Raw genomic sequence first — 24,301 nt, forward strand, 5'->3', positions numbered from 1 at the left:
GCGGCCATTGTTCCACCGGTAAGACCCAGGTGTGGGTTCCCGGCGCCATGAGCAAACGCAAGGCGCCGCAGGAGACCCTCAACGGCGGCATCACGGACATGCTCGTGGGTGAGTCCCGGGCCGCCCTCCGGTCCCTCTCCTCAGCCGGCCTCGCTCCCCCACCCCCACTCCCAACCCGGTCGCAGCGTCCCGCAGCGTCCGTCCGGGACGCCGGCGGAGGAACCCACCCACAGCTCCTTCCCGGGACAGCCGTTCGCGGGCGCGTAGTTGTGTCCTCGAGCCCTTTGTTGTCTTTTCAGAACTCGCCAACTTTGAGAAGAACGTGAGCCAGGCGATCCACAAGTACAATGCGTACAGGTACGTTGTTAGCTTGCGTTCCAGGACATCCTAGTTCGCTGTCACTTAGCAGGGATGGGGGGCGGGTGCCCAGTGAGTCTTCGGAGGATCCGAAAGAGGTAGAAAAGAAAAGAAAGCCAACTGGCACTTTATTTAACCTCTACAGGGTTTTGGCAGAGCTTTATAGGGTTGATTCAGGAGAGTTCACAGTTTTGACTAAAAATAGGCGTCTATGCATATATTCCCACCATTAACCTCTTAGTGACAGGAAATACAGCGTGACTTTAAAACATAATAAACGACAGTAGATGAGATCTGAACTGTGTAGGTGTAGTTCAGGTGATTTCCTTCTGTTGGACTGTAACAGATCCTGTTACCTTCATGAAAACCAATTGCCCAGCACTACAAACCTTAGCAGGCCCCCTCCTAGTCAGTATTTCCACAGTCAGCTACTTAACCTATAAACATATCCAAAGCCCCTCAGCTTCGAAAGTAAAAGCAAACTATCCTTGCTTTCCCCAAGCTTAAGGGTCTTTACAGTTGGTGCTCTCGAATAGTCTGTTCCATGCCTGGATTTCCTCATCCTGAATTATTATTATTATTATTATTATTATTATTATTATTATTATTATTATATGCTTTTATTTTTTTTTTTATGTGGGAGATTGTAATTACGTCATTTCCCCCCTTTCCTCCCTCCAAACATTTCCATATATAACCCTCCTTGATCTCTCAAATTCATGACCTCCTTTTTTCATTAATTGTTGTTACATATATACTTATAGGTATATACATACATTTTTCTAGATACATAAATACAATCTGCTCCAACTATATCACGTTACTTATGTGTTCAGGACTGACCCTTTGGTACTAGATAACTGACAGTGTGTCTTCCCTGGCAAAGACTGTTTCTCTGCTCTCAGTACTCCTTGGTTTCCTGTAGTTCTTTGTGTAGGGTTGAAGTCTTGACCACTTTGGTGTGTCTTATATCATCCTTATTCAGCCCATGTGTAAGCAGTCATGTGAGACTTTATGAATGTAGCTTCTGACATTTCTGGGCAACACAGTTTCACAGCAATTTCCTGATCCTCTGACCCTCACAGGCTTCCATTCCCTCTTCCACAATGTTTCCTTGGCCTTAGGTTTATTTTATAGATGTTGTATTCATTAGAACTTGGCTCCATAACTCTGCATTTTGATTGGCTATGGTTTTCTATAATGGTCTCTGTTGCAAAGAGCAGTTTTCTTGATGAGGGGTGAAGGCTACACAATCTGTGGGTGTGTGTGTTGTAAGACCCTGAGGAGTCTTAGCTCAGGAGCGCTGTAATCACAAGAGGTTTTTATTCCGTGTACATGGGGTTGCTCATCCTCACAGGGAGAGTCAACCCCAAACCCCAAACTCATCTTTTATACTTTTTTTGTGAGGGGGGTAAACTATTATTTTGCCATTGGTCAGCAGTATAATTTTCAGAAAGAGGAAAGGAAGGGAGAAGGGAAGGGGGGGAGAAACTTTGGCAGTAAGGTTGTTGACAATTTTCATTCTCCTTGAAATTCAGTACAGGGAGGGGTAGGGGAGCTGTTCCTAAAGCAGTCATTTTTGTTTTGTCTTAACTCAGCTTGGTCAGTATAGCTTGGCTTGTCCACTAAAACTTTGTTTTTACATTTTCAGAAGCTTGTTTATATATTTCAAAACTTTGAGGGGTTCTGTCCTTGTTTTGTTTCTCAAAATTGAGTGATCAGAGCATGAGTTAACTATGACATGTGTTAGGACCCTATCTAGGGCTTTCTAGAGGGCCAGGTGGCTGTCAGTCAGTATATTCTATGGTTTTTCTGAGAATTACTCTGGGCCATTGTTTTTATTTGTCAGGTACAAGCAGGATCTCATAGCCTTGGGATGACTGGGAAAATCTCTGAGTCTGACTTTAACCATTTCTATGTCTTTACGGTGTCATGTTCTAAGAATGGGGTGTTTTGGAAAAGTCTCAGAGCCCCTAAAAACTTTGTTTTCTACATCATGTGAAGGCTACTCTTGTCTGTGGATATGTGAAGGCTACACTTGTCTGTGGGTATAAGGATGAACATTTAGAATGTAGTTAGGGATTGTGCTGCTTTGGAAAAGTGATGGTTGTAGGTTCCTCTCCAAGACCTATGACTTAACTAGCCCTGGGTAGTTGTCTAGGATGCTGGTACCAGGTATCATTGATTTCCCTCTTGATAATTGAGTCTTAAGTCCAACTAGAGAGCTGTTGGCTGCCACTGAGAATGTGTGTCCCTGCTGCATCCTTAGAGTTAGCATGCCATGCAGGTCATTGTGGGTCACAGGTGTCATAACTGTAAGGACGGTTGGTTAGTTCTTTCCTTTGGTAGGTTGCCTGGTGCCTTCTGATACCATGAAAAGTAGTCCTCAGTGAAGAGACAGCTCAGAGGCCTCATGGTCCTGTGTCTGAAATGCATGGTTTCTTCAGCAACAGGGACTTACCTTCTTTGGTGGCTTCTAGGGTGCCACCAAAGGCAATAGCAGTAGCTTGTGTATTTGGGGACATACTAGGACATTCCTGGCCAAAAACTCAAAAGAGGGCTTCTCGTGCCTAGATTTGGATGTTTGCTTGGGTGTTCTTCGGCTTTTGGAGGGAGCATTGTTAGCTCAGAGTTTAAACTTTGTATGTATTATACACGGACTTACATTTATTGTGGTTGTTTTGTTTTTTAAGGAAGAAATCCATGCTGTTATTACCTTCATTGTTCTGTATTCTCTCTCCCCATTCTGTAATTACAGCCCACCTTTTTTTTCATTCCTCGCCCCATGGTATCACTTTAACTGTGCTTCTCTTCTCTCTCACTCGCTCCCTGAAGCTCCTTTCCTTTCTAAGGTCCCATTTTATTTTCCTGGATTTTGCAGTTACTTTAAGATATGTACTCATAGCTGAAGATTTGGAGCTAGGAGCCTTCAGTGAGAGAGGAGATGCAATATTTATCTTTCTGGGATTGTATTTCTCAGTATTACCCTTTCTAGTTCCTGCAAAGTTTATGGATTCATTTTTCTTTTTGTTTGTTTTTGTTTTTTGTTTTTTGAAGCAGGGCATCTATCTTTGTATCCCTGGCTGTCCTGGAACTCACTATGTAGACCACAGTGGCCTTGAACTCGTAGAGATCCTCCTGTGTCTGCCTCTCAGGTGCTGAGATTATGGGTGTGGGTCATCACATTGGGCTGATTTTTCCTTACAGCTGAATGGCATTCCACATTTTTGATACCTACTTGATGACTGAAGGTCAGTGAATAGAGCAGTAATGAACATGGCTGAGCATTTGTGTTTGGAATAGGATGGCATGTGCTAAAGAGTAGTATAGCTGGATCTTGTGGCAGATTTCCTTTTAGCTTTTGGAGAGTTTCCCAGACTAATTCCTTGAGTGGTTGCACCAGTTTGCAATTTCACCAACAGTCAGTGAGGTTTCCTGTCCCCCACACCCTATACAACATTTGCCATTCTGACAGGAGTAAGGTGAAATCTCCAAGTTGTTTTGATTTGCATTTCCCTACTTGCTAGGGATGATTTATTTATCAGCCATTTTTATCTTCTTTTGAGCTCTGTTCAGATCTCTGACCCATTTTTTAAATAACTCATTGGTTTGTTTGTGTTTTGATTCTCTAGTTTTTTAGTTCTGCATATTAATCCTCTGTCAGACGAGTAGCTGGCAGAATCTCTCCCATTTCGAGAGCTTCCTCTTTCTGTGCTTGGTTGTCCCGTTGGCTGTGCAGAAGCTTTTAGTTTTATGAAGTTCCATTTGTCAATTGTTGGTCTTAATTCTTGGTCAAATAGGGTCCTATTCAGAAAGTCCTTTCCTACACATCTGTCATGGAGGGCACTTCTCTGGCCTGTGTGTTCTTCCAGCAGTTTCAGTATTGCAGGTTGCAGGTTCCATTTCTAATCCTTTTGAGTTACTTTTTGTTCGTGGTGATAGATAAGGTCCTGTTTTTATTCTACTGCTTGAGGACATCCAGTTTCCCTTTCTGAAAATGCACCATGTGTTGATGATGATTCAAAGCATATACTGCCTTTGGAAGGACCATGCCTCAGCCCTCCAGGCTGCTGCCACCTAACTGGTGCTGTGACTGTGTCCTCTGGTCAGGTCAGTTGTTCAGGATGGTAGAGAACATGGTAAGGCCAGTGGAGTCCATGAGTGTGGCACACTATGAAGTGAGTTCCTTGGTCAGAAACAAGCCACTGATGGTAGCTTTGGCAGAAGCATTTCGTGCTGGAAAGGCAGATTCATAACCAGAGTAAGTATCCACTCCAGTAAGGACAAATATCCTTTCCGCAGAGGAAACAGCCCAATGTAGGCTGTAGCAAGGGCAGCCATGGTGAGTGGCAGTCTGTCTTACGCAGATGTCCTTCTCACCAGTTTTCCGGTCTTGCTCTGTCCAAGTCCCTGAATATCCATCGATCAGGTTTGATGTTTTACACAGGAGGACATCTATCCTTTAATGTGGATATTTGGTAGTATGTGTATTTCGGTTTAAGAGAAAATAAGCATTTGCTGGATTTTCAATTCTTTTTTTTTTTCATCCTTTTATTTATGTATCTATTGTTTTATAGAAAAGCAGCATCTGTGATAGCAAAATACCCACACAAAATCAAGAGTGGAGCAGAAGCTAAGAAGCTGGTAAGCTTAATGACCGTGTAATGAGCCTGTCTTTTGGAGGGGTGGGGAGAAAGGAAGGAACTGGGTCAGGTCATATTAGTGTGCGTACCTGAGGTTCAAACAGGACTGGTCAGGTGGCTCAGTAGATAGACTTGCTGCCACGCCTGCTTGCCGAACCCGACTTCAGTCCTCGGAACTCCATGGCAAAAGGAGAGAAGTGACTCTGGCAGTTGTCCTCTGACTTCCACATGCATGCTGTGGCATGTCTGCATGCCTTCACAAATAAATAATAAGGAGGACCAGAAGCACGAAGCTTCCTCCGTAATGTTAAACGGAGGGTGTCTGTCAAATTATCAGTAATACAGCCCGTGGACAGAAGTGTTTGCAGCTGAAAGAGTATTCATTGGCAGTCTTCTCACAGGATATGTATATTCCGTCTCCCACCTCTTTGAGAGAAGATCTCATTATGTAGCCCTAGGTGGCCTGGAACTCATTAGTTTATAACTGTGGATTAGGATGTGTGTACATCCCTAAGCACTGGGAAACGCAGTAAAAAGACCAGGTCTTTATACTTTTGTGTTTTACATTTGAGAAGAATATTATCTAGTATTGCAGCCATGAGTCTCTTCTAGTCATTGAATTCTTGAAGTGTGTTTGCTGTAGCTGAAGGAGGTAAAATGTTAATTTCATTTAGACCTGGTTGGATGTGGCAGTCTGGCCACAGCTCTCTGTGAGGTGTGTAGTCACAGCAGCCCTGTGTGGAACTTAGAGGTGTGGATGCTGCCCCCCTCCACTTAGCTCTGACAGCAAACCGGGACTCCGGGGTGGAAGCCAGGATTGTGTTTTAATGGCGTAGTTAACTTTTAATCTTTTAACTTTTTCATATTTATGTATTTGTTGGTTTTCAAGACAGGGTTTCTCTATGTAGCTGTGGCTGTCCTAGAACTCTTTCTGTAGAGCAGGCTGGTCTGAAACACACAGATCAATTACCTAGTGCTGGGATTAAAGGTGTGGCTCACCACTGCTCTGCCCTTTTTTTTAATTAAAAAGAATATTTTGTTACATGTATATGTGTGTGGCTGTGTGGTTTATGTGCACCATGTGCATGCAAAAAGAGCTCAGGGCATTTCCTGGAACCAAAGTTCCACACTGTTGTGAGGCGCTCTGTGGGTGCTAGGAACTGAACCCAGTCTCCTGCCAGAGCAGTGAATAATCTTAACTGTAGAGCCATCTCATTATGTACTTTTTCTTAACACACTTAATTTCCTTTACCAGTAAATACTGCGGTGTTTCTCATGGCTGCATATTAGTTCATTGTAGGAATTTAACACATCTTACTGGAGAGCCTTAAATTAGTTTTCAACTATTTGACATAATTATAAAGCTGCTGTGAACTGCTCCTGTTCTAAAAGGCAGCCTTGGTTAAGTAACAGGAAGTGTTAGAGGGTGTGAGTGGGGGTGGCATCCGTGTCTAATTGTCAGGGCCAGGAGACTAAAAAGCAGTCTTGATTCTGTGCATGTCACTGTTTTCACATTTTCCTTTTGTTAGTTAAAAGTTGTTTGCATTTATCTATTTGGGATGTGTATAAATACATGTGTGCAGTGGTGCCCATGTGGAGGTCAAAGGACAACTTGCAGGAACTAGGTCTCTCCTTCCACCCTGATTCCAGGGACTGAACCCAGGGCATGAGGCTTGGCAATGTGTGTGTGTGTGTGTGTGTGTGTGTGTGTGTGTGTGTGTGTGTGTGTGTGTGTGTGTATGTGTGTGTGTGTGTGTGTGTGTGTGTGCGAGCGCCAGTGTGTGTGTGTGCCAGTGTGTGTGTGGTATTGGGAGCATGTCCAGGGCCTCTCGTAAACCAGGCACTTTCCCACTGATCTGCATATTCAGCCCTCAACAGTTACTTTATGCAAACAAGAGGGATTTAAGTTACTAGTTTTTCTCCATCCGTCCTGTAAGCACTGTGTTCTGGGGAGTTTCTTCCGTAGGTTCAGTTTTCTGTACCTTTTGCTTCAATATTTGTCTAGTACTCACTTGTTTCTTACTCCTCAGTGTATGTCTCTTGGGATTTGATAAACATTGTATTTACATGTCTTCTTTGTTTTTCATTTCCTCAATAGCCAGGAGTAGGAACAAAAATTGCTGAAAAGATCGATGAATTTTTAGCAACTGGAAAATTGCGTAAACTAGAAAAGGTAACATTTTAACTTGATTTCTTGTTCTTTCTTATGGCCTTGGAGCAGAATGATTGATGTAACTCATGTTAGTGAGACTCACAGGGAAGGTGACGATTGGACTTTGCAGTGTTACTGAGGTGAGGAAGGTTTGCTGGGCAGCATAGTGAGGCTGTGTCACGGGGAAAAGAGCCTCTTACCCACCTCTGTATGGAGTTAGGACACAGCTGGTCTGCAGTAGGGTGCCTCTCACAGTACCATCCCCAGTGAGTGCAGATTTGATGTAAAAAGTCATTATCACTCCTGAGTCTATGTCCGTGTGTGAACTCTCCTGAGCATTTTTTATGATTTTTGTCTGTTTTAATATCATTTCTGGTCTTTTATGAAGAGACTTTTAAAAGTATTGGAAAATTGAAAACTGAAAAGAGAAGTGGGTATTAGATATTGGCACTACAAAAGTAGCTATATTAGGTGATGCATTTACAATTAGCCAGATCTTGTCATTCTACAACATATGTATAATAAAACAACCCCCAAAACCCCATGTATGAATAAATGAGGGATGAAAAGTCTGGAGCTACGGTGTTACCACCCACTAACTACTCAGCCCTTGTGATCTCTGCAGATGCAATACTTTTTAGCTTTATTTTTATCGTATTGATATATTTCAATAAGATAATTTCAGTTCACAAAGCATTCTTAAATCATTATTTGACTTTTCTTTTTCATAAAGATTCGTCAGGATGATACAAGTTCATCCATCAATTTTCTGACTCGAGTTACTGGCATCGGGTAAGAATTATTTCCTGAGCAGACATGGTTTTAGATAAGTCTTCTTTTTATGTCAGCCAAGCTAGATCACCTGCTGTTTGCTTTCCAAGCTTGCTTTTCTCTCCCTCCCTCATGGCTGTGCCCATACAGTGCATCTTCACAGCTTATGATCTGCTCTGTGAGAGGCCCTTCCCAGGGTGCATGCTGTTACCTCTTTCCCGAGACAGTTTGACTCCTCCACACTCCAGCACTTACTGTTATGTCTGTCTTTTTGTTGCACACTATATGTGCTGCTCTGAGCATGCTTAAGTATTTTCTCTATAGCACTTTGTGAACTTGAATAAAAACTCACTCAGTCATTTTTAAGATTTGGGCTTATAAATCTTTTATCTTAATATTAATTTTGAGCTAACAACCAAGGGAGCTTTGTGAGCACTAGGTACATGAGAGGGTAGTGAGGAGGTGTTAGGTCTGTGGTGCTTCGTTCTCCTTCCATCTTTATGGGACAAAACATTCCTGTAGAGCTGCAATAACTGTCCCATTGAGTGACCTACCTTTATAAAGTCTTAGACATAGGAAATTGGAAAGCAGTGTGACCGCAGAGACTCAAGGCTACTCTGACATGTCTATTTGAAGGAATTAGAGAGCTTTGGAATAGAAGTCCTTTAGTTGGTATATTACCAAGTGAAATCCTTTTTCAGGACTCTATTCCCTGTTCAGTGTTGTTTCTTCCTTGACACATTAGCTCCTAACATCAGTGTCAGTTTCTGTACCACGTATACTATGTTTGCAGAGTCTCCCTAACCACTCTACTGTGTGTGTGAGCACGCACACACATTCCTGTGTTCTCTGTTCTTGTAGTATAATACTGAAAGTTGACACAGTTTAAAGTGCTTCAGGAAATGTGGGTGCTATTCCTGTTGCTCCTGTTCCTAAATTGCTTTCCACAACTCACCACTTTATTGTTGAGCAGTAACCACAGTGATAATCTATAAACCTAAAGCAGGTTTTGTGATTGGCCTTTACTCATTTCTAATAGCTATTCATTGTGCTTGACGAATGAATCTTACCTCTGTGGCTTAGGGAATGCTATAGCTTGTGACTCCTGTGTACTGCTCGGTGGTGTTTCATATGCCCCTATGTGATTCAGCATTACTAATTTCCTCCTTCAAAGCCAAGCTCATCTTTATCCATGGAAGCATCATGAATTGTTTCTCTTCCTGAAATGGTTTTCTTTGGTCTCTCAGATAGCTGGCTTTTTTCATGTGTAAGTTTTAGCATCTCACAGACCTCTAGTCCTGTCCAGTTTAAAGTGAGACAACTATTCTGTAATATCACACTGTATTCATCTACCACGTGTCTGATGAGCATTATGACAGCTAGCTGCTTAGGTGTCTTTTTGTGTTCAAGGTCATGGTTGTCCACCAGTTGACTGAAGATTTAGAAATTCTTTAGGTAAGATGGACATTAGCCAAGTAACCATGCAGCATTCAGCAGTTCTTGCTTAGCTGAATATTAACTCTGTACCTGACAATAGAAGACATACTGATTATCACAAAGACTTCGGTTTCTCTGCTATTGAGATGATGGTTTTTATTGTTGTTGTTGTAGACCAGCTGCTGCAAGAAAGTTTGTAGATGAAGGAATTAAAACATTAGAAGGTAAGTATGACACAAGTCACTAAGTCCAAGTTAAAATTTCCAGGAAATGCTGGAGAGATGGCTCAGTCGTTAAGAGTACTGACTACTCTTCCAGAGGTCCTGAGTTCAATTCCCAGCAACCACATGGTAGCTCACAACCATCTGTAATGAGATCTGATGCCCTTTTCTGGTGTGTTTGACAGCTATAGTGTACTCATATGTAATAAAAAAAAAAAAAAAAACCCTCCAGGAAGGTCATCTTGGAAATCCTGTTCTCAAATAAATGTAAATGCAAATAAGGGTGTTTTCGCAACTACTTCATAGAGAGCAGATATAAAATAAGGCCAACCTTCCTGTCTTAGATATCTTTAGGCTTGTGACAAAAAAAATATTAGACAAGCAGGAAGTCACTTAGTGCTGTCTGATCTAGAGAGTGAGCTATAATAGCCTTGTTTGTATTTTGACTCAGCGTATATACAGCAAGCCAGAGACAGCATAAATAGCAGGTAGATAACAGACGGCTCACCTCCAGCACTCAGAACATCTTGCCCAAATCAAATGGGGAACCCCCTTAAGATGGCCAGGTGGAGTTTCCAGTAGAGTCCTGAGTAGAACAGTGTCCCCTCTGGTGAGTGCTGGGTAAGGAGCAAACACAGCAATAAGACGCCATCATCAGACTGGATGCTCACAGTATCCTGCAGAACTGACTGGAATTTCTGGGTGAGCTTTTTCTACATGGATGAGCTTCTCATGGCTGAACTGCCAGCTCCTCCCCCACGGCAGGCACCTTACACCCTGGGGTAAACAGTAGTCTCAGCCCCCACTTACCCTGTAGTTGATTATCAGGGCAGTGGTGGTGCACTTGGGCTTGCCACTTGTCACAGAGTTAAGGGGACCTTGAAGGACACTTTGAATGCATATACTTGGATCTGAAATGGGGAAGTAGGAGAAGGGAAACAGTCCTGTTTTGAAAGTTAGCTTCTCAAAAAATTCAAACAGCACATGTCAGACTTCTCAGCTTAAAGACAATAAAATGGTAATTATTTGAAAAATTTGGGTCTAAATTGCTTTTGCTTCTTCATGTTTTAGTAACATTTCAGACTAAAAGCTAAATTGTATATGTTGATGATGTTTCTGTAAACAAGCCTTAGAGGAATGTTTGCTTTCAAAGAAATGGAGGGAAAATTAGAGCCTAAACCAAATAATTTTAATACATTTCCCTTAACCTAACATAAGCATCCTTTAAATGTAATATAGCGCCTCACTTTCCAAGAGTACATGTAGATTCATTGTCATATACCATGAAATGTCTACTGTGCCCCATATTTGTGGGTTCAACTACCTCTAAGCAACCCACATAGGCCAGGTGTACAGGACCACATGGTATGTATTTCTGACTCTCGGGCTTTGACATAATAATGTCTGTAGAGTAGTGAGCAGGACTGGGCACTTCAGCAGGGTACCTGACACTGTGGAGCGTGCCTGTCAGTAGCAGTACTTGTCAAGCCAGAAAATAAATAACATATACAGTTTCTCCAAGTGAAGTGATTGGGCAAAAGGGTCAAGAACTTGTGAGTTTGACTAAGTCATTCATATGGTGATGCTAGAACCTCCTGCTCTGGTTTTTATATTTCATAATTCAGATATGTAATATAATGGTGACTGTATATAATTGCTTCCTTTTCATTCCATATATATTTGGTAGTATTTTCTCTGGGAGGCAGTATATGTGTATTTATCAAAAAATGCATATTTTTCTTCATTTCTTTAGAGGGAATTTATGTGTCTCTCAATATACTAGTTATTAAACAAATTACATTTGAAGCTTAATTGTCTTTGTTTTTCTTTAGCAAAAGTTGCTACTGCATTCATACCTAGAAAGGCACGTTAAATTTTTTCCAGATTAAAAGATGAGGATAATACCCTTCTCTCCATTAGCAGAGTGCCTTCACAAATTCATACTCAGTGCTAACTGAACAGGGAAATTAAGAAGAATGAGTCCAAGTTGGGTGTGGTTATGATGCAGGCAGAGGCAGGCTGATCTGAGTTCAAGACCAGCCAAGACCATGTTGTCAATCATAAAACCTTAAGGAGCTGTGGTTTCTGTTGCTGCTATAAACAGTGTATAAGCTACAGTAGATACATTAAGGGTGTTTTTAACTCTCGCCAGTACAATTCCTGTAGTTCTGATTTGTTTATATACTTTTTCATGACCCTCTATTTAAAATTTTGACTCATTACATAAAAATGATCTTAAAGTTGGTGTTTGTAATGTTGGTTTGAAAAGTTGTTACTTGTTCTTAGTCTCTGTGGCCATTGTAGTTTGAAAATCTACAGAAGACCTTTTTCTTCAGGGTAATTCTTTGTAGAAAAGATAATTGGGTTTAATATCTTTTCCTAAAATATATTCAATTTAAACACCTCAACTTTATCACCTATTCAGATCTCAGGAAAAATGAAGATAAATTGAACCATCATCAACGAATTGGGCTGAAGTAAGATCACCAATTTTGATACTTTAGATGTTAAAGTTTTCATAGACATTTGGTTTTTGTAGTTTTTTCTTTTCTTTTTTTTTCTTTTGAGATTACAATATAATAATATTACTCCCTACCCTTTCCTTCCTCGAAATCACATACATCCCTCCTTGCTCTCTTTCAAATACATGGCCTCTTTTTTCCTTAGTTTCTACATATGCATGTATAGACATTCTTTGATAACCTTAAGACTTAGTTAAATACAACTAGTTTTTTATTCAGAAATACTGAACTTTGAGTAGGGTTTTTGTAAACTTATGCCTCTGCTTATGTTTTATTATTTATTGCATTCTAGCGGCTTTCTTATGTTGTTTTCATTTTCCTTGAGAATTCCTTTCATTCTCCTAAGATTTATAGGAGAGCTTCCTTGTCAAACATGGAGGAGTCAGAACTGAGTATATCAGATAGAGTTTAGGTGTGGTTCTTCTGGGGAGTGGTTGTCATTTGAGATGTAGCCCAGGCTGGTCTCAGACCTGTGATTCTCTTGCCTGACCCTCCAGGATCTCAGATTACAGGCATGAGGTCTATGCCCCGCTCAAGCAGCTCTTAAAGAACTTACCCATGGTCTGTGAACACGAGGCATGGAAAGTTTACATGAATATAGGAAAGATCTCAAATATGTAAATGAAGTCTAGTATACTAGCATCAACAATGATTTTGTGTAGCAGGTGTCACAGTGTTGTGTATTTTGTGTCTCGGGTGTTAGATTATCTTCACCAATGTGATTTGGTCCAAATTACTTTTTTTTTTTTTTTTTTTTTCTATTGGTGCCTTTTGATTTCCTTTATTCCTGTAGTCCTTGGCGAACCTGAGTGTTAGGAGAATTCACAAGGTCTTCTGAAGAGCCTTTGCACTCAGAACTGTTCTGAATACATGCACTATCATTCTTAGGCATGTGTGTAGACATTATTTCATGCTGCAATTATATATTATGCAGTTAGCCTGTATAAAATGTACAATTAAACAACTAGTAGTCTATTTACAGGGTTGTGCAGACACGATTACAGTCAGTTTAGGACGTTTTTCCTACTCTAAGGAGCCTGGTGTTCTCTCATTTCACCTTCACACACTTCTTCCCAAGCCTAGGAACCGATAATCTTTCTGCCGCTACCACTTTTCCCGTTCTGGGTGTTTCACACATCTTTCCTGGCTTATGTACTTGTTATTCTTGGGTCCATCCATACTGTAGGATATTTTAAACACAAAAAGTCTGAAAACTTTTGGTATACATTGTATAACATTTTGTTATGTGTATGCATTGTATAATGTTTTAAATCAGGGTAAACATACCCCTATCCTCAACATTTACCATCGCCATGTTGTAAACATTCAGAATTCTTCTATCTTTTTGATGCTGTGTGTTATTTAGGCAGGAAATAAAATGAAACCATATATTGATTGATTGACATCCAGCTCCCCTCAAGACAGTAGCCCATCGGAGCCGCCTTCCTCTCTGCAGGCTTTAGGTGCTTTGACCTATAAACCTTTAACTATCTACCAGCAGAGGGCAGTCTTCTTTGAAAACATACAGCAATAATGTCTATTTACTTACTGTAGCTTAGGTTGTTTGTTTGGACAGTGTCTCATGTATCCAGGACTGACCTTGAACTTGCTGTGTAGTCAGAGAAGGGCGACCATCTCCTAAGTGCTGTAATTACAGGTGTGCCCCCAGGGCTGTGTGCATGCTAGGCAAAAGGTTTTCCAACTAAGTTCCATTCTGATCCCCATGTCTTTATTCTTGTCATGTGAATATAAAGTTTATATGGAAGTGAGTTTAAAGTCTGAAGTTTTACACAGGATGCACTTCAGGACGTGGGTCCATTAAGCAACAGGTGCCTTCTCTACCACCTGTCCTGGTTTTCTTGTCTTATAACTGAATTCTAGTCTTAATTTTTAACAAGTGATCTGTTTCTGTGCTTGATGTGGTAGGCAGTTTATAAACATTAAAATTGTACAGAAATCTCTTTCCACTGGTTATGTCTTTCTAGATATTTTGAGGACTTTGAAAAGAGAATTCCTCGTGAGGAGATGCTGCAGATGCAGGTAAGAGTGTACGCATGTGCTCTATACGGGAAAGCCAGCTCTGGCTAGAGTACTGACTTCATCTTTCTCCTGTTAGGATATTGTACTTGGTGAAGTTAGAAAACTGGATTCTGAGTACATTGCTACAGTGTGTGGCAGTTTCAGAAGAGGTAACGTACTTCATCCTCTGATTATTCATGGCTGTGTGACAGACTTGCATTGTGTCACTTCACAGACTTCCTAAGACACGTAGGGTTAGTTCAGTTACTGTTCATGTTCCCACCACTATTTATCTCATTCTGTGTTCTCCCTCATTGGACCCGAGTCATTGGACAGAAAACGGAAGTCTTTAACTCATTTTGGGGACGAGTTACAGTGTAGTAGAAAGTTACCCTGTTGGAAGTCGGGCCCTTGTATATGTGTCTTCGATTTCATTCTAGGTTGACCTAATTAGTAGGTTTACATACAGAATTCACTATACATTCTTATTTATCATAGGCGCAGAGTCTAGTGGAGACATGGATGTTCTGCTGACCCACCCAAACTTCACATCAGAATCAAGCAAGCAGGTACCTCAGAATGTATAACCAAACGTGATCCATCTTACTCAGGAGGAGTATCATTTTCTAATTGATGGTTGGTCAATTGTGTGGATTTTGTTTGTTTATGGTGCTGGGGATTGAACTTGGGGCCTCATGCAGGGACTCTACCACTAGCTATAACCCTAACCCTGAAGTTTATTTTAATCTTTATATATAGCCACATACAGTATTGTTCCAAATTAAACATAAGTAAGGGAATGAATGAGTGAATGAATCTCTGGGAATTTGCTGATGCTCCTCACACCACGTCAAGTGAGAAAGGATGAAGAGCTAACATGAAAGGGATCCTCGGGGACAGGTGGACAGGGGGGCAAGAGCCCAGTCTTGATGTGGACATCTGTTTAGTCTCCTATTGTTTGCCATGATAAACCCGCATCTATAGATACAAATATGTCACAACAATACCACATTTTCTCTACAGATATCTGTATATGATAAGACCACATTTGTCTTACAAATAAAAACTCACAATCTGTAGCCTGAGAGCCCACAGGAAAGAAGAATGCTGCGGGCTCTGAGAAGATGCACACTGATTGTCAGAGTGTGTGTATGTAGTACTTCATGCCTCACATCAGGGTTAGGTTTTGTTACAGTTTTCATATGTGCAAATATTTCACAGTAACTGGTTCCCAACAGCTTTAGTTTTGTTTTGTTTTTAAATAGGGAATCTGTACTAATTTGGTGTTTAACATAGCCAAAGACTGTGGTTAGAGAAGATGTTGGGAAAATGTAGAGAGGGGCATCCCTGTGCCTTCACTCCATGGTCTTGTCCCATTAGAATAAGAGATCTTGTCCCATAGTGTTTTCATACATCTCTTCTGTCCCAGGGTCCCCGGGATGTTTACCATATTTGATTCCTTACTATGACTGCCTGTCTTGTAGCACAGCATTTACATCTGTCTCTGGTGTCACATAAGCCAGGACACAGACACCTGGCAGACTTCTTCCCACAGCAGTGTATACACTGGTGTCTACTGAATGGTAGACCTGCTGGTCCCCTAGACTGATTGTGTCCTGTGCAAGGCAAAGTAGGTTTCAGAGAAGGATTCAGATTTTTGGGCATATCCTATCATCTAAAGAAATGAAATTGAAGATATTTCCAGAAATATTTACTATCAACTTTAGAAATACTTGGCATAAAAATCAAATTTTCATTCAGAGAATTTTTAGGGCCCGAGATAGGGCTCATTGAGTAAAGCTGATTTGTCACCAACCCTGACTCGGGTCAGTCCCTGGACCCACATGGTGGAGGGAGAGAGCAATTCTCTCGAGATGTTTCTCTGCCTCTGCATATGTACATGTGTGTGTGCACTTACACTAAATAAATACATGCAGATAACTGCTGTAAAACTTGTTAAAAACATATAAACGCAGATATTTTAAATTTTAAAATACTTTGGTTTTTGAAAAGAGCTAATTGTTTGATTCGGTGAAGCCAAATGAAGCTTATTATCATTGAAAGCATAAGCAGGTTGTTGCTTTTTTTAAGGCTTATGTACTTATTGTGTATACAACATTCTGCCTGCATATATGCTTGAAGGCCAGAAGAGGGCACAAGATCTCATTATAGATACTTATGAGCCACCTTGTGGTTGCTGGGAATTGAACTCAGGACCTCTGGAAGATCCAGCCCCACATTAGTAGTTTCTAAAAAAAATTCATTTAATTTGATGGTCAGACATGGCGGCTTGTGATTGTATCACTTGGAAGTTGAGCATGAGTTCACAGTGAGTCCCAGGCCTGACAGAGCTATGAAGCAAGCAAGAGAGAGACAGAAACAGAGAGAGAGAAAGACAGACAGAGAGAGACAGAGACACAGAGAGACAGGCAGACATACAGACAGAAGAAAAGGAGAACAAGAAAGAAAACCAGTTCAACTTGATGCATTTTTTCCTAGAAGGGAAATACACTCAACATCTGAAAGAGGAGAAGGCACAGGAAGATGGCTTAAGCCTGACAGGCTGAGTGAAGCCTGAAACCCACTCTAAAAGCCAGATGTGGGCTGGTGCGCATCTGTAATCCCAGCATTCCAGTGGCAAGATGAGAAGTAGAGGCAGGACAGTCAGTGGAAGACTGTAGGCCAGTTTTCCTGGAATGCCAGATAGAGCTGAGAGACCCCAACGTGAGAGACAGCCAGCTCTGAAGCTCTGTTCCCTGACTACAAGCCACAGTATACACACGTTGGTACGCACACACATAAATGAATAAGTAATTTTGGAGATGTATGTCTTTAATGATGCACGTGTGTCTGTGTAGGAGTGTATATGTGAGCACAGGTGCCCTCAGAGACCAGAGCTTTTGGATCCCCTAGAAATGCAGTTATAGGCAGTTGTGAGCCACTTAATGTGGATGCTAGAAGTTAAACTGGGGCCGTCTGGAGGAACAGTAAGTGTTCTTAACCACCGAGTCATCTTTCCAACCCCAAATTACTTCTGTTTTCTAAGGAGACAGCATAGGACTGAGGACATGACTCAGGTAGAATGTTTGAAGCAGTCACAGGGCCCTGGGCTGGGTCGCTAGCACTGCACAGAACAGGGCATGATGGTGCGGCAGCAGGGTATCCTGGCCTACATATTCCTAACACAGCCTGGACAGACCTCAAAGAAAGGAAGGGAAGAAAGAAACAGGTCTGGGGGCGTTAGCTCAGTGGCAAGACTGAGGCCCTGGGTTCTCTTCCCAACACCCACACCCAGTTTCTTGTTGTAACAGTGTTCTTTTTCTATTTCCTAACCGTGATTATGCAGCCAAAGTTGTTACATCGTGTTGTGGAACAGTTACAAAAAGTCCATTTCATTACAGATACTCTGTCAAAGGGTGAAACAAAGTTCATGGTAAGTGTTCACTTGTGTTACTCCTCCATGACTTGTCGCCTTGCAACCAAAAACAAAACCAAGGTTGTCTTAAAATAGTAGTAATCAAATTCAATGCAGGCTAGCAGAGTCTAGGTTATGTCTTTTATTATTTTATGTGTGTTTGCCTGCATATATGCATGTGTACCATGTGCACACCTGGTGCTTTTGGAGCTACAGATGGCTGTAGACAGCATGTGGTGCTGATGACAGGAGCTGGGTGCTGTCCACTCCGCGCTGTCCCGTGGTCTTTAGGTTGTTTGGTTGTTCTTTATATAAATGTAAAAACCAGCCTTTTCCTCTGCATCTCTTCCATGTCTGTCAGCTCTCCATCACTGGTTCCATTCAAGCGGCCATGTCTTGACTACTCTGAGGAAATGAAAGGGTTTTCTTTAGAAACTCAACATGAAACAAAAATCCATGTCCTCTAAGAACATAGGAACACAGAGGATTCTTTAACATTAGCACATCAGAAAGTAACGTTAGCCTTGAGTAAGAGAACAGAGTATTTGAAACCCAGGCTCTGATGACAAATAGAGGCCTGTGAATCCAGGCACCCAGGACCGCAGCTGAGCACCTCCTGATAATCCCTGCTGGGCACCGCCATGACTGGACCACCGGAAGGTGAGCTGGAGGCAGAACGTGTTGCTGCTGGGATGGTGTGTTTCATACATGAAAACAAGTCTGTTTGATCAAGGTAGAGGAACAGGTAAAGAAGATGCCTAGGTTACGTCAGACTTTCCTGTTGCCGAGTGAGACTGCATGGCTTTAGAGATGCATTCGCCTAGAACATGACCGTAGGTGCTTACAATCGGAAACACCGTGAGATCTGAAGCTAAAGAGATGGCTCATGCAGACCTGAGTTCACTCTCTACCACCCACATCAAATGGCTCACAGCCCACCTATACCTCCAGGTTCAGGGTCCAGTCCCACCCTCTGTGGGCATCTCCTCCTGTGCACATGTGCACACACACAAAAGATTTTTAAAATTTTTAAATAATATGATAAATTTTGTAGCATTTTACATGTGTAAGGTGAGTTCAGAAATGTTGCCTGTTTTTGGAAAAGGAAAAGCTGATAAAACTTACCTCACGAAATTGCAGAAGCAATGGCTAGAGAGATAGGTCAGTAGTTAAGAGTGTAGAAGGTGGCTCACAGCTGCTGGTAACACTAAGGGATGGGTTGTCTGAGGCCTCTAGTCTCTGTGGACACCTAAGCTCAATGTGTACACCCTTACACACGTTTACAGAGACGGTAAGAAAGCAGAACTACTTCACATTTTACTTGATATAATAGGGTTTTTAATAATCAAATAAATCCCATTTTACTGGGTTCTGTTCTGTCCCACTGTCTCTGCATTAGGTCACTGGCCCTAAATCACCACTTGTGAATAATCCCTAGCCTGAGGCCTTTTCCACATGCACACAATTAAAATAAAGTCAATCTCAATAAAGCTCGAACTGTGGTGAAGACTCAGACACACAGATGACAGCCCAGTAATCTCCTCTTTTAATTTTCTTGTTTGCCTTGTTTTCTATATTTCTAAACTTTCTTCAAACTCTTCTACTTTTATATCATACTTAAACCTTGCGAAAATATTTCTTTTCTGTAATATTTTGCCTGCTTCATGAATCAAATAATCATGTTATCCGAACTATTACTAGCAGCTCTCTCAATTTGTTTGCTCTGTGCATAACCATTTTATTCCGGTTGCTTCTTCCTGTTTGTTTTGGTCTCTCATGCTCAGTGCCTTCCTTGACTGATCTCTACTTTAGAACCTGCAAAGGCCACATCCTGGAAGCATGATCCTTGCTTGCCCTCCATGCGGCTCTTTAGTTATGAGGGGTACAGGAGAAGGTGGAGGCTGTACATCCTGACATGGACACACAGTGTCTGAAGCATGACTCCCCAGTGTCAGAATTCACTAAATAATAAGTTTGCAAACTGCACACTTTGTTTCCTGCTAGTTAGGTAAGATGCTAACAAGCCAGTTGGAGCGGTGCTGGAGGCATTCAGCACGGAGCACTTGTGGGGCTGAGCTTCAGAAGCACCAGGACCTCAGGGCAAGGTCAGGACCAGGTCTGGAGGGGCGGCAGGTGAACGTGAAGGCAGTCCAAGTGTGGCCACAGTTGAAAACATCAGTAGTCCTGCCTGTTTGTCCTTTGACACATGCCCAGTGGAAATGCCAAGCATCCGTGGGTCTGGATGACAATGTTGGGTGACCTTTTATAAGTGGAGGGTTCAGGTTGAAAATACTGACTTGTCTTGGGCCTAGTTTTCCTGGCATAGTTTTAATAATCCATGTACCCCTGTGTTCCCTTTGACACCTTTTCACATAAGAATGAGTTATTAGTTGGCGGTGGGTAGTCTCAGAGCACAGAGGAGTTTGCAGTGGAACTGCCTCTGCATTTGTACTCAGAATGGAGTCATGCCAGGCAAGCAATCTGAAAGCCGCAGCTTCACACAGCTTCGAGCAGCTCAGTGACTGCTCAGGACGCAGCCTCATCTTCATACTGAGCTTAGAGATGGTTCTTTGCTGAAAGTAGCCAAAATGCTAGGACTGCTGGCATCAGCTTAAAGTATCTTCACCTTGAACATTTGGTGGAAAGTAAGCCTTAAGTTGCAGCTATCTAAACATTCTTTAAAATACCCATGTAGGGTGTCTGCCAGCTTCCCGGTGAGAACGATGAAAAGGAATATCCACACAGGAGAATCGACATCAGGTATTGAGATCGTTGAGTCCTGTTTGCTCCTCTACTTAAGGTTACATAGATACGCAGAGCCACCTTTGATTTTAAGGGATGATAAGTTCGTATGAAATACAGTGTCAGGCTGAACTGTGTACACAAAATGGCTAATGTCTACAGTTTCTCAAGATTTGCCCCTCATCAGAATACAGCTATAGCTGGCATGGTTTCCTGTGTTGTAGTAATAAGTAGATGCTACCTTTTGTTTATGCACACCTCTGGCAAAGCAAAGTTTCCGGGGTGTAGTTGGAACTTGGAGTTAAACACCCAGGTTCTGGCAGCCCCATCAGCCTAGACTCGCTTCCTGTCCTGATCTATCAAAGACAGTGGCAAGAAGCTCAGACATGGGTTCCCATGTGTCCACACTGGGAAGAACAGACAAAGCTTCTGACGTCTTGGGCCCATTTAGAGCAAGGACTCCGAGAGGTGAGGTTTGCACAGTTACGCAGTTCTCAGAAGGCCGTAGCCCTAGATCCATTACCGTCTTGGCCCTTGTCCTGCAAATGGGCTCCTGGAGATGGTTATTCCCGCTCCAGTGTGCAGCCTCAACCTCACTAGTAATTTGTCAAAGGGATGACCCCTACTGTTTGAGGTTCCCCCATTCTGAAACCCCAGAACTCAAGAGATGAAGAAGAGATTTGGGACAATGTGAAAGTAAGGCCGAAAGCTCAAGACAGACGCAATCTTCTTTTACTTACCTGTGGGTCCAAATTAGTAGGCAATGTGTTTAGAAAAGCAGCTTCTAGTAGCTGTAGTCCCCAGTTATAAGCCAAGGTGACATGGTGGCCATTGAACATCAGCCTAACATCTGCTTTTTGTGGGTGACTAGAGTACGCAGACTTACCCCAGGTGTTTTGTCTTTACTGATTTTAGAAAACCTTTATTTGTCAAAGGTGAAATGTGTGATGAGAAAACATTTTTCCCTAAGGTTGATCCCCAGAGACCAGTACTACTGTGGTGTCCTCTACTTCACTGGAAGTGACATCTTTAATAAGAATATGAGAGCCCATGCCCTGGAAAAGGGTTTCACAATCAATGAGTACACCATCCGCCCCCTGGGGGTCACTGGTAAGTGTGACTGTGAGCAGCCATCCTTTCGTCTGCAGAGAGGGTTGTTTCCAGATGTTTTAGCTGGGGTTGTCAGCATGTGCTATAGTGTCTGTAATCCCAGCACTTAGGAGGTCTGGAAGTAGGATTAGCCTTGGCTACTCAGCAGGAGGGTAGCTTAGGCTATATTAGTTTCCTCTCAAAAACAAGGTATTTTAAGATAACAAATTCTAAGAAGACTTTTTAGTAATCCTGCTGTTATGGTTTGAGCACGCTTGGCCCAGGGAGTGTTGCTATTAGATGTGGCCTTGTTAGAGGAATTGTGTCACTGTGGAGGTGGGCTTTGCCAGTCTTCTCCAATTTGCCTCTAGAACAAGATGTAAAATTCTAAGCTCCTCTAGTACCATGCCTTCCAGGTCAGGGCCATGCCTGATGATAATGGACTGAACCTCTGAACCTGTAAGCCAGCCCCAATTAAATGTTGTCCTTTGTAAGAGTTGCCTTGGTCATGGTATCTCTTCACATCAATGGAAAACTAACTAGGACACCTGTCATTTAATTGTAGCTTCTTTATGTTTTTAAACACAGGAAACAAAAGATCCTTTTAAGGCCTCAATTGATGGCCAGTAAGGCAAAAGTTATTTCCAGCTCTGTTAAAAGAGGCTAAATTGCTGGAGATATAGCTTAGTTGCCACAGTGTTTATCTTGCATACATGAGGCGCTGGCTTTGATCCCCAGCAAAGTGTGTATGTCGAGGTGGAATGGGTAGTAAATCCTTCCAACCTGCTTATGATATTCATTAAAAATATCCTATTGCTGGGGCTGGAGAGATGGCTCAGTGGTTAAGAACACTGCTCTTCTGGAGGTCCTGAGTTCAATTCCCAGCAACCACATGGTAGTTCACAACCATCTGTAATGGGATCAGATCTCCTGGTGTGTCTGAAGAGAGCAACAGTGTACTAACATACATAAAATAAATAAACAATTCTTTTTAAAAATCTTATGATCTAAAGGGTTTTTTTGTTTTTGTTTTTGTTTTTTTGATGTTTCTCAGACTAATGAAGAACTTGGGTATCATTTCTTTCAGTATCATTCAAAACTGGTGACTGAGACTATAGATCAGTAATAAAGCATGTTCTAATGATGTAATAAGTAATAAAGCATGTTCTTACAATGTAATAAGGCCCTAGGTGCCATTGCCACCACCCCTACCCTCATAGGAGAAAATCAAACAAAATTTTTAAAATTGCAGAATAGTTCCTGGGTAATTATTTTCATGTCATGCCTTAAGATTTAAGGAATAGATAAGACAGCTCAGCAGGTAAGGACTTACCTAAAACCTGGATCTGACCCTGGGACTCATAGTGGAAGGAGAACAGCTTCCTGCTGTCCTGTCTTCCACTTGTGCCCTCTGTGACATTCACATGTCCACATGTATACATGCATGTGTTCACACCCCACATGCAAAACTAATAAATGAATATAATAAATGTTTTTAAAAATCAGAATTTAAAAATCTTGTTTAACATTTCACAATCTACTATGTAGTTTACTCATAGTATCTACTGGAAGGACAAAGTTTTACCATTTTATCCTAAAAGTTATACAAGCAGGACTTACATCTCATGCAGATTGGAGCACTGCTTTTTAGATTTCAGCATTCAGACAGTTTGCTGGGTCCTTGTTAAGCATGGTGGGGTCTGATTCCATAGGTTCAAGCATTCACTTCATCAATTTAATTTTGGAGCCGGCATCGCTCTGTAGCCCCGGCTGGTTTAGCCGTGTGTACACCTGACCCCCCGTCCACCACTGCAGTGAACATCCAAGGAATGCACCACTGCTAGCTGAAGGATAGCCACAGTCTGAGTTGTAAGGACCGTGAACTAGGGTGACTCCTGGCCACGGCTGGGACATCCAGCCTCTGTCTGTAACCCTGGTACTAAGACCTAGGATTCCTGCAGACTTGTATGAGCACGTGGAGGTGAGCGGGAAAGAACCTCTTCCAGGTGGCTTACTCACGCCCCCACCCCCAGCTGGAAATAGAACCTGGGCCTTGTGCTCTGAGTCAGCCTGCACTTCTGGAGTCCCTCGGGCCAGGTTAGCTCTCAGTCAGCGATATTAAAAACTTCCCAAACTAGTTCTTAAAACACTTTCGTTTTCTATTTGCAGGAGTTGCTGGGGAGCCCCTTCCCGTGGACAGTGAGCAGGACATTTTTGATTACATCCAGTGGCGCTACCGGGAACCCAAGGATAGAAGTGAATGATGCCCCTCCCACCCCAGGCACTTCCCACTAGGAGTCCTAATTTATTTCTTAACCTTTGCTATGTAAGGGTTTTGGTGTTTTTAAGTGATTGCTTCTTCTCCATGGTTATTACCATGTGCTATAGTCAATAAACCTCTTGAGCTATTATTGAATATTTTCTTACCAAATGTGTTTAAATTTAGTTATGTTTATGATCACAGTACCATAAGTTTACTAAAGAAAAGTAAGAGCTGATGTGATAGACAGTGCTTAATGAATTTTCACTTCCACCTCACATTGCAACCACAGTCTCCCCCACTTGTCCCCTTTTCACCCTTTACAGGTCAGGGGCTCTCCCAGAACTCCCTGTGGAAGTTGGTTCAGTGTCTTTAGAAACCAGGGGCTGCCAGGCCTGGTGGTGCTCACCTTGATCCCAGGACCTGGGAGGCAGAGACAGGCAGGTCTCTGAGTTCTGCCAGGACTCACAGCCTGGACTGTGTTCTGAACGCCAGAATGCCAGAGCTACACAATGAGACCCTGTCCAAAGAGAAAGGCTCAGAGATGAGAAAGAAACAAGGGCCTTCCTAAGTGTTACGACTTTCTTTGACCATTTCCCATTTGCAGTATATGCTGATAACTAGACCGGGTGTGTGCCTTGTCTCAGGGCAGCCCTTCACCTGACATGGCTCA

At 42.2% G+C, this 24,301-nt stretch overlaps 1 protein-coding gene across 1 annotated transcript; it reads left to right on the plus strand.

Moving 5' to 3' along the window:
* POLB (DNA polymerase beta) lies at nucleotides 1–23,766 on the plus strand. The gene is made up of 14 exons (XM_080928391.1): nucleotides 1–108; nucleotides 300–357; nucleotides 4,935–5,001; nucleotides 7,099–7,173; nucleotides 7,886–7,944; nucleotides 9,535–9,584; nucleotides 12,007–12,058; nucleotides 14,089–14,143; nucleotides 14,220–14,292; nucleotides 14,621–14,691; nucleotides 17,469–17,555; nucleotides 20,233–20,297; nucleotides 21,250–21,389; nucleotides 23,538–23,766. Exons 1-14 carry the CDS (start codon nucleotides 48–50, stop codon nucleotides 23,630–23,632), a joined length of 1,008 nt encoding a protein of 335 aa, XP_080784517.1. The 5' UTR covers nucleotides 1–47; the 3' UTR covers nucleotides 23,633–23,766.
* The last annotated feature ends 535 nt before the right edge of the window (nucleotides 23,767–24,301 follow it).

This window comes from Micromys minutus (assembly GCF_963924665.1).
Source record: "Micromys minutus genome assembly, chromosome: 14".
Lineage (NCBI taxonomy): Eukaryota > Metazoa > Chordata > Mammalia > Rodentia > Muridae > Micromys > Micromys minutus.